Raw genomic sequence first — 10,438 nt, 5'->3', positions numbered from 1 at the left:
TCGTCTCTCTCTCTCTCTCTCTCTCTCTCTCTCTCTCTCTCTCTCTCTCTCTCTCTCTCTCTCTCTCTCTCTCTCTCTCTCTCTCTCCCTCTCCTTTTTCTGCTCGTCATATGGCCAGCGAATCAGGAGTGTTGTGGGCGATGGATCGCCCCGGTATAGTATGAGGTGAGTTGAGGTCAACCACACACAAGGCCACTCAAGGGAAGTCAAGGGCAGGACCCTCCCATCAGCCGAGCCCTATGGAGATAAGCTCGTGAAGTGCCAAGGGACAGTGCCGGAAGATGAGGTTGAGGCGTGAATGGGCACTGTGGAGACGCGGGCAGGATGGTTGAGGCAGGCGCGCAGGCACGCAGGCACGCAGGCACGCAGGCACGCAAGGGAAGGCGCAGAGAGAGATTAGACGATTGACGGGACGGACAGCCTCATGGACATTTGGCTGGCATCGGTATCCTAACCAGGACACCCACTGAGGGGAGAAGAAGCAGACGAAAAAAAAGGAAGTCCTGGGATCCACCTCGCATCGCAACCCTCCACCCAACCGCCCGGAGATTACCTCTGGAACAAGAAAAAAAGGTGAGAGAAAAAAAAGAAAGAAAACAACAAGAACAAAAACAAGAGTGGCAACAAAAAAAAAACGTCGCATTCGAATTGCTGGAGAACGGGCTCTGATGCTCAAAGGCCGCGCCGTCGTTGGCTGCCCTGGCCTCACCGAGGCGATTGCTGCTCGCGTCACTCCTCCCGGCAACCGCCCGCAGGCGAGCATGGGTGTTCCATGCCGATAATGACAACGGTGCAGAGTGGCTAGGAGCCGGGGGCCACGCGCGCCCCGCCCAAGAGGGTGGAACGCGTTCAGCGGCGAGGGCTATCCAAGGGCGTCGCCGGCAGCCTTCCGGCACAGCAAAAGGACCAACAAACCAAGCCAAGGCCTGAGCCCTCGCTTCTGTTCCTCGCTCACCCTCGCCACGCCAAGAGAAAAAAAAAGAAAGGAAGAAAAAAAAAGGGCCCACCATCTCAGCCCAATCGTCGGCGGAACGGAGGCAGTTGGGCTGGGGCTGGCCGCTAAAGGGCCAGCCTCACGGGATAGGATCACCCCTGGCTGACGACGGGGGGCCGAGGCGATGTGCGCCGCCCTGCCCGCGCACGTCCGCATGCAGCGTGGTTGCTTGTACAGTTAGGCCATCGCCGGGGCCCGACTGCCCCCCTTCCCTTCCCTGGCCTCGTTGCCCAGATGCGCCAGACCCCACCCAGGCAAGAGTCCGGCACCTGAGGCCTTGGCACCTGAGGCCGGGAGGGCTGTCATTGCCCGCTACGAATCCTTGGATCGACAATCTCCCAGCCGGTGAGGCGAGGGCGGGGAGGAAGGAGAGAAACAGCCCGAGCCGGGGCTAGCCAAGATCTGATATGGGAAGGGCAGCGTGTCATCACAGGTGTTCCACCCCCCCATCCCTCCCCCGTCTGGCCGGCCAAAGGTGATGCACGATGACCATTTCGTCGCAGGTACAGTGGCGACGCACTGGGACTGACTGCATCGTGCTGCTGCCGTTGCTACTGTCTGGCACCCCCCAAAAAACAAAAATAGAGGACGAGGGGTCCACCAACGCGTCTCCGGTCGCGTCTGTCACGCTCCTACACATCAAGTCGTATACAGATGAGCATCCCACTAACCACCACCTGGCGCCCGAGCAGGTAGACCTGCCGAATCGAAAACAAACTGTGGAGTCAGAGGCCGTCTGAACCGCAGCCCTCTGTGCCGCACCTGTCTCGCTCACCTGGCCAGGGCGACCCCGTCACTTCCCCAAGTCCCGATATGCCTTCCAGGCTCCTCCATCCCCTCGTCTTGTCGGGCTTTGGGGGTGTCGCTTGGACCTGCTCAAACAGTGTGGGGGGCGCCCAAGTTCGAATGCTTGGGGGCAGCTGGGTCGGATCCGGATTTCCAAAGCGCCTCTGTTTTGATGACGTTTTCCTCTCTCCTTTTTTTTCTCTTCTCATCCTGCCTTTGCCTTGCATTGCCATTTCCCGGCCGTTTGGTTTCTTATCATCTCTGGAGCCCGATGTGGTAGCATCAGCTGGGCATCTGCCCGGAAAAAGAAGTTGGCAGCCTCGAAACGGCAGCCCGGCCAAGGCAGGCCGGTAGATCAGGCCTGCGCTGGTCTCGTCCTTGGCCTTCCTTCCTGGCCGAGGCCGCCACTCTATCTGAGACCATCTCCTTCTGCGACAGCAGAGTGCTGATACACGCGACCTCGGGTCTCAAGGGTACCACGGCCGCCATTGGGTTGGGGGGTGGCTGCAGTATGCGCCATTTGCTGTCGTCATGGCCCGAACATGATCCAGCCAAGACAGAAAAACCCAACCCACGCAAGGAATAGAGCAGCCGGCTACGAGGACAAGGGAAAAAAGAAACAAAAAAAAATTAGGGGAAAAAAGGGGGGGGGGTCGGGGTGCGCCCCTCAACTATATCGATCGCATGATATAATGCCTATATTGGGCCGCGTTAAGTGGTTGGTGTGCTCAACTCTGACTTCCTGCAGCGCTACGACCCAGAGAGGCCAAAATCAGGGAAAACCCTTGCCGGACAGACGGGGCCAATGCGTGACAACTCAGAGCGAGAGGATCCCGGGAACAACGGAAGCCCCCAGGACTCTCACCCATGTTACATATATCGGACCCAGGACATATCACGCTATGTGCCGTCGACGACGACGTCCACGCCCCCCCTCCCCCTGCTTGGGCACACCTTATCGCCACTGCTAACGCCATCAAGCCTTGCCATAGGTCCCCTTCGCTTGGGACCGTGGTATTTGCCTCTTTCCGTCTCGGCCAGCAGCCGGCCCAAAGCGGTCGAGAGGCGGATAGGATGGGCCACAAGTAGGGCGTGTCCTCCTGCGCCGCCGCCGCCGCCCGCTGCCGCTGCGGCGGAAAGTGCAGGATACCACTGTCAGGCCATGCACGTTGTGGTGGTGGTGGTGGTGGGTGGCGGCTGGGGAAAGAAGCAAACATTCCCCCCCTGCTCTCGCTCTCTCTAACCCCCCTCATCACCCATGCAAGCCATGTCTCACCGCCGGCTACCTCGTGGCCTCTCGTTTGGAACCTCCTAGCCTGCGATCCTGCACGGCAAAATCACTCACATTCCAGGGAGGGATGACTCGCAGGGGGGCGGCCGGCTTCACTGGCCACGACTAACGCCCGCCCGCCGCCGGGCGGGCTGGGGCGGCCAAACAAAAAGAAAGCCAAGCTGCTAGAAGCTAGGCGGGGAGCCACTCCCGCCCGCCGTGCCGCCCTATCGCACGCCTTTCTTTTCTTTGTTTCCCCCCTTCTTCTGCCCTCTCTCCCCTTGATGCCGGCCCGGGGGAGGGTGTCACCACTCATCACCCCACTGCGCGACGCGAGGCCCAGAGGATGATGTGCAGTTTCTGATTAGCCATTTCCTTCCCGATCCCGTGGGCGACAGAGGCTGGAGAGGAGAAAGTGGCGGTGTGTGTGTGTGTGTGTGTGTGTGTGTGAGTGAGTGAGTGAGTGAGTGAGTGAGAGAGAGAGAGAGTGCGTGTGTGTGCAGTGTGGTGGAGGAACATGTGCTGACGGGCGCTTGCTGCGAGGTGGGTGGCGGCAGGCAAATAGCCACAAAAGGACCAGAAGGGGAGCGGCAGATGTCCTGCGAGACCTGACTGGCCAGTATCTTGCAGTGGCCATCCCCGTCGTTGGGGGTTTTTTTTGCGGATACATGCCGTCACCCCCTCTCGCCTGATCCTTCCCCCTACCGACCCGCTCTGCTCGCTGGGAACCGCCAGCCTGGTCAGGATGGCGTCTGTGTCTGTGTGTCCCGTATCTGCGTGCGCGCGCGCGAGTGTGTGTGCTGCTAGTACGTGCGGCTTTTTGTGCTTGTGTGTCCTGTGTATTGTGTGTGAACACCCCACCCCACCCCTTGGGTGCTCCCCCTTGCAGTCTCTCCCCTCCCCTTCCACCCCTAATGACATGGTGGCATTTTACCTGCCGCACTGCCGTGGAGCAAGCAGCTTCTCTTCAGGGCCTCAGCTGGTCTAGCCCGCTGTGGGCTTAGCAAGGGTGGGAGTGAGGAAGCCCAACATCGAGCCCCCTTGCAAGGTAAGCACAGTACGACAAAGCAAGCCCTCTCCACGCCGCCACCGCAAACCCCACTGCGTCCGGGGAGGGGAATAATAGCTCTGTTAGCAGTGTACAAGACGGGCATGTACCTTTAGGGGCCACCTCGATGTACCTTTTAGGGAGGGGGTGGGCCGCATGCTGTGTGCGCGCCAAAGCTGTTGATGCTGTTAGACCCAACGTCCAACATGTGCCCGTGCCCGTGCCTGTCCCTTGAAGTATTGCACGGACCGTCACGCTTATCTCCAACCGGGCGGCCGGGTCGGGAGCATGCCGGAACGGCTCGGCGATGGCAGATATAGACGGGCGGATGTGGTCGCCCGGCATATGTCTATATCGAGAAAAGCGAGCGGGGGGTTTAGGACCGCTCTTGAGATATTGCCATGGTCGCTGTCAATAAAACACGATGAGGGGCTCGCGCAGATCTCGATGGGATCTTGTATGCCATCTCACAGAGGGCTCCCCGTGTTAGAGGCACGGGCTTTGTCCCACTCGTTTACCTAGGTAGGAAGAGATATGCCCATGGCCCATAGCGGTCTAAAGGGGTAAGAAAAAAACGTTTATATGGTCGCTATCATGTCATATAGTCCAGAATCTTTCGGCTAGATCTGCAGTTCGCACATGATTGCTCACGGACACCCCGCGCGGACCGTTGCGGTGGAGGAGCGGAGTGCTGGCCATACATCAAACTTGTTTGGTATACTGCTGGAACCGAAGTGAGGGCCCGCCCGTGCATCGAGCCGGACAGGGGGGTCTACGGGGCTGTTGGTTGCGCTTGAGGAAGGAGCGAGACAAGTGTTGGCAGTTGGTGTTGGCTGCAAGGCTACTGGCGGTTTGGCACGGCTGACGAGCAAGGCTGAGTGGGATCCCGTCCACCTCGTTCCCGAGGTAAAAAAAAACAAAACAAAAAAAAAACAGAAAGGGCACCATGCTACTCGCTTACGCAGTGCCAAGACGCGGGACGGCGGTGACTGTGGACAGCCGAGGACGAAGCGAGGTCCCCCGAACGGGGATTGGTCTTGGGGCATTTGGTGGCATCCCATCATGGCTTGTTTTCTTGTGCAAGAAACGGCGTGGGCTGGTTACTGTGAATACCTAGATACGTATATGTGTTTGGTACAAAAGGCATGCAGTCCCACCGACCTTCTCTCGCATGCTCCCCCATAGGTACTCGTATACCGTGGCATCTCCAGCTTTCTCTCATTGTTGCATTCTACCGCAGAGGGGGGAGGGGTCTGTCTGGTCTGGTGCCTCGGCGGTTGACCAGGCTAAATGCGGGCGCGCTTTCCAGCCAGCCCCCTCAGGCGATCGACCGACCCGAAAAGGGGAGTTCGGAATGCGGATGCGCGGATGGTCTGCGCCGAAGAGGACAGAAAACCCCCCAATTGAAGATGCGCTGCTGTTCGGTTCGGAAAATCTGTCCACATTGGCTGTTGTGTATATGAGTCTCTGTTCTGCAGTTTTCTTTGTGTTGGTTTCTCTTTTTTTGCTGCATGAATATCAAAGACGGAAAAGTCTCATCCAGGATCAGCAGCCTGTCTACGCCAACTAGATCTACCCAAACCAGCATCTACCAGCCATACCCTCCAGACTACACACCCCGTACCACCCCGAGCCCCGACATGCGCCTCCTCTCCAGCGTCGCCGTCGCCGTCGGCACCGCGGCGGCGGTGGCCAGCGCGGCCGACATCGTGGTCAACCGCGTGGCCGACGACTTCCCCTGGGGCGACCCGTTCTCGGGCCACGCGGCGCCGCCCGGGTTCGAGGCGACGTGCGAGGCGACGGGCACCTTCAAAGCGCGGCAGCACCTGCTCAGCGAGCTGCAGGACCCGGAGCCCAGGGGCCTCAAGCCGTGGTTCAAGGCGCTCAAGTACTTCTTCGGCGGCCGCCCGTTCCCGGGGAGCTGGAACGGCGTGGACGCGCACGGCACCAAGCGCGACGTCATCCTCATGAGCTACGCCGACGTGCCCGAGGCCGTGAAGCGCTGGATCCAGAGGGCCGGGGAGGAGGGCGGCAGCGCCGACGACAAGTTCCTCTACGGCGTCTACCACAAGGACCTGCCGGGAATCAAGATCAAGGGCACCGCGACGCCGCGGCCGAGGCCGACGGCGGCGGCGGCGGCGGCGGCGACGGCGGTGGGCGAGGACCCGGAGGTCGACGCCGAGGCGGCCAGGCTGCCACCCGACGAGAACCTGGTGGTGCTCTTCGCCGCGGGCGCCGTCTACCACAACCTGCCGCTGTGGGTGGCGGGCGGCAGCGCGTGCGAGGCCGAGCTGTCGGACCTGTCGCGCTACCGGCCCGGCCCGACCGACGGCGGCGTGGCTGGCTGGGTGGTTGAGCGGACCGAGCCGGACCTGGCGGGCGAGTCGAGGGAGATCACCTTCAAGATCAAGGCCCAGGTGCTGCGCGAGACGGAGCAGGGCCGCGTCGCCCGCCTCGAGAGGGAGCGCGAGGACGCAGAGGTGGCCGCCGCCGTCGCCGCCAACGACGCAGAGGTGTCGCGGGCGGCGGCGGCGGCGGCTGCGGAGGGCAAGGCAGAGACGGCGGCGGATGCAAAGGCTACCGCTGTCGTGAGCGACAAGGATGAGCTATAGTGGCGGGGTGGGTGAAGGGGTTGTCGTGGCTTTATAGTTGGAGATGGGTTAAGTTATCGTCACTTTTTACAAGCTGGGAAAGAGATAAAACAGAGGAAAGGAACGACACAGAAGAAGAATATACTTGGGAAAAGACACGAGAATACGAAGAAATAAAAACACTGCGCCGTCTCCAAGTTTTGTTTTCGGCAAGCTTCACCCCAAACGGAAGTAACTCGGAATTCCGAGCTGCGCGCACTGGCACGTCACGTGTCGTCGTGGTAGTGTCGCGCCCAACCTCTGACGCCTCCATCGCCACTCCAGGCAACTGCGTCATCAAGCCGCTTCTCTAATCTTTGCAAAACTCGCAGACTTGGCTGTCTACATGTTGAGCTTGAAACTTGGATGCCTTAATTGTGGTCGCTGGGCTTTGGCGTCGATTCTCCGGGCTAGATAGGCTTCCTGGGGTTGCGCCATTCTCCAACACCATTGATCCTCCGCTCTGCGCCCGTCTCGTCCACACTTACCTGGCCAGAATGTCCGCTGTCGACGAGGCCCAATTGGACGAGGCCGCGGCCCTCGCCGGCCTCACCGAGAATGTGCGCGACCAGGATGAGCTTGCGCGCGACATCACGCACCAGGCCAATCTCGCTCTCATAGATGCCGAGGACGAAAAGGACCAGAAGCGCATTGTCAAGGCCGAAGCCGACCAGAAAAAGCTTTCTGAAAAGCTCCAAGCCCTCCTTCGCAAGGCCGAGAGCCGTGGCCTCCCTGCCGCAACCATCCAGCGCACCCGCAACGAGATTGAGGAAACCAAGGCCGCCATAGCCCAGATCGACAGGGACATCCTGGACCTGAGCCAGCGCATCCAGCAAAGACACAAGGAAGAGGGCGCCGCCGGCCCCTCGGACGGCAAAGGGACCAAGAAGCTGACGGGCGAGACACAGCGGGACTACCTCATCCGGACTGGCAAGATCACGCCTTTTGCAAAGTTCGGCGGACCAAGGCCCCAAGGTGTCGAGGGAGAGCTCGCAGACGCCATCATCGAGGCAGAGGATGAGGCCACCGCAGTGCAGCTGGAAAAGGGCGATGACGATCGGGGTCCTCGGTCGCACCAGAACCTGCGCGCCCCCGGCTTTGCCGACAGCTCCGAGCCACCATCGGCCCCCTCGGCCCCATCGGCCCCATCGGCCGCAGAGTCCGAGTTTTCGCTTCGGCCCCGTAAGAAGCGCAAGGTTGCCGCGTCTTCTGCCGCCTCCGATGATGACTTTCAGCCGTCATCAGGGCCCGCGTCTCCCCAGGATGCCGCCTCGGATGCTGTTTACGACAGCGCAGACATGACTGCCACCCCGGTCAAGTCAAAGCGCAAAAAGGCCAAAAGGAGCGCCGCAGCATCCGAGGAGGATGAAGTCACTGTCGATCTTAGTGGGATAGACGACGGGAACGAGGGCGTCTACCGGAAGAGGCTGTCTACGTGGGTCGAGCGGAGGAGGAATGCTCGGCTGCGTCGTCAGATTGCCCGCGGCGAGGAGGCTGTGGACGACAAGTCCATCGATGAGTGGTTCAAACCTTCGCCGGACCAGCCGGACCATGAGTTTGACAACGGGCTCAAGCTCCCGGGCGACATATACCCAGCCCTGTTTGATTACCAAAAGACTGGAGTGCGTTGGCTGTCCGAGCTCTTCGAGCAGAATGTCGGCGGCATTGTTGGCGACGAGATGGGGCTGGGCAAGACAGTCCAGCTGATATCCTTCGTGGCCGCCCTTCACTACAGCCAAAAGCTCACCCGTCCCGTCATCGTCGTGGCCCCGGCCACCCTATTGCGGCAATGGGTAAATGAGTTTCATCGATGGTGGCCCCCGCTTCGAGTATCCATCCTACACTCCTCCGGCAGTGGCATGCTTGATGTTCGGAGCGAGGGTCGCTTGGAGGACGATGAGCTTTCGTCTAGCGATGAGGAGGCGCCCAAGAAGAAGCGGGGCGCGAAGGCGGCAAAGAAGATTGTCGACCGCGTCGTCAAGGACGGTCACGTCCTCGTGACCACATACGCTGGTCTGCAAGCCTACGGTGGCATCCTGATCCCGGTGGAGTGGGACTATGCCGTGCTGGATGAGGGCCACAAGATCCGGAATCCAAACACTGCCCTCACCGTGTATTGCAAGGAGCTTCGAACGGCCAACAGGGTCATCCTTTCTGGCACGCCCATTCAGAACAACCTCGTCGAGTTGTGGTCCCTCTTTGACTTTATATATCCCATGCGTCTCGGCACCCTCCATGAGTTCCGCAACAACATCGAGATACCCATCCGGCTCGGCGGCTATGCCAACGCTACAAACCTGCAGATCATGACGGCCCAAAAGTGTGCCGAAACTCTCAAAGACGCCATCAGCCCGTACCTGCTTCAACGCGTCAAGGCCGACGTCGCTGCCGACCTGCCAAAGAAGAGCGAACAGGTTCTGTTTTGCCGGCTGACCCAGATCCAGAGGAGTGCCTACGAGCAGTTTCTTTCATCAAAAGAAATGGACCAGATTCTGAATGGCACTAGAAAGTCCTTCTTCGGAATCGACCAGCTCCGCAAAGTCTGCAATCACCCAGATCTCCTCGACCCTAGCGTGCGTGGCGACCCGTCATATCGCTGGGGCAGTGCCAGCAAGTCGGGAAAAATGCAGGTGGTCAAGGCTCTTTTGCACATGTGGAAGCGCTTCGGCCACAAAACGCTGCTGTTTTCCCAGGGCACGCAGATGTTGGACATCCTGGAGGCCTTTGTGCGGCGACAAGATGGTATCCGATACCTCCGCATGGACGGCAGGACTCCCATCAAAGATCGTCAGACGCTAGTAGACCAGTTCAACAACACACCCGAGCTAGACATCTTTCTCCTCACCACCAAGGTGGGCGGACTCGGAGTCAACCTGACGGGCGCCGACCGTGTCATCATCTTCGACCCGGACTGGAACCCGTCCACTGACGTCCAGGCCAGAGAGCGGGCGTGGAGGCTGGGCCAGAAGAAAGAAGTGACAATCTACCGGCTCATGACGGCCGGGACGATAGAGGAGAAGATCTACCAGCGGCAGATCTTCAAGCAGTTCTTGACGAACAAGGTGCTCAAGGACCCCTCACAGCGCAACGGCTTCGCGACCATGCAGGATCTCCACAACCTCTTCACTCTGGCTTCCTACGAGGAGGGGAACACGGAAACGGGTAAAATGTTCAAAGACAGCCAAGTCAAGGCATCCGAAAACGCAGGCGCCCAGACAGGAGCACCTGCAACCAAGACCGGCGAGGCACCAGGGCCGACGAGCGTGATAGCACCAGGCTCCGATGCCTACCTGCTTCCCTCCCACCCATTCATGCAAAGAAACCCGTCTGCGGCCCCTGACAAGGCACAGCACAAGGACGACGAGGCGGAGCTGCGCGGCATCGCCGGCGTGGCGGGCTTGGAGGCCTTCAAGGACGCGACCGCCACCGCCCCGGCCAAGGAGGAGGACCGCATCATGGAGGGCATCTTCTCGCGCTCGGTTCACAGCGCGCTCGAGCACGACAACATCATGGACGGGCCCGGCGGCGGCGGCGGCGGCAGCAAGAAGCCCCAGGCCAGCCGCGAGTTCCTCCGCAGGGAGGCGGAGCGCATCGCCTCCGACGCCGCCGCGTCCCTGAGGCGCGCCGCCGAGCAGGCCCGCAACGTCGAGCCGGGCAGGGTCACGTGGACCGGCGAGGTCGGAGAGGTCGGCCGGCCGGGAGGCGGCGGC

The 10,438-nt window shown here is 60.5% G+C and overlaps 3 protein-coding genes across 3 annotated transcripts; 1 reads left to right on the top strand and 2 right to left on the bottom strand.

Moving 5' to 3' along the window:
- Nucleotides 1–2,062: 2,062 nt before the first annotated feature.
- GGTG_14010 (hypothetical protein) lies at nt 2,063–2,269 on the bottom strand (the record flags this gene model as incomplete). Its single annotated transcript, XM_009231935.1, has 1 exon — nt 2,063–2,269. One exon carries the CDS (start codon nt 2,267–2,269, stop codon nt 2,063–2,065), a length of 207 nt encoding a protein of 68 aa, XP_009230199.1.
- Nucleotides 2,270–2,680: 411 nt separating this feature from the next.
- Nucleotides 2,681–4,443, bottom strand: GGTG_14009 (hypothetical protein; the record flags this gene model as incomplete). The annotated part of the gene is made up of 5 exons (XM_009231934.1): nt 2,681–2,907; nt 3,126–3,202; nt 3,760–3,823; nt 4,209–4,257; nt 4,348–4,443. The coding sequence occupies 5 exons, from the start codon at nt 4,441–4,443 to the stop codon at nt 2,681–2,683; spliced, it is 513 nt and encodes a 170-aa protein (XP_009230198.1).
- A 2,576-nt stretch (nt 4,444–7,019) lies between these two features.
- Nucleotides 7,020–10,438, top strand: GGTG_14008 (DNA repair and recombination protein RAD26; the record flags this gene model as incomplete). Its single annotated transcript, XM_009231933.1, has 1 exon — nt 7,020–10,438. A coding segment is annotated over exon 1 (3,213 nt), but the record flags the coding sequence as incomplete, so codon positions are not given.

This window comes from Gaeumannomyces tritici, assembly GCF_000145635.1.
Source record: "Gaeumannomyces tritici R3-111a-1 unplaced genomic scaffold supercont2.102, whole genome shotgun sequence".
Lineage (NCBI taxonomy): Eukaryota > Fungi > Ascomycota > Sordariomycetes > Magnaporthales > Magnaporthaceae > Gaeumannomyces > Gaeumannomyces tritici.
Note: the sequence above shows the minus strand (reverse complement) of the source record. Positions and strands in the feature narration are given on the sequence as shown.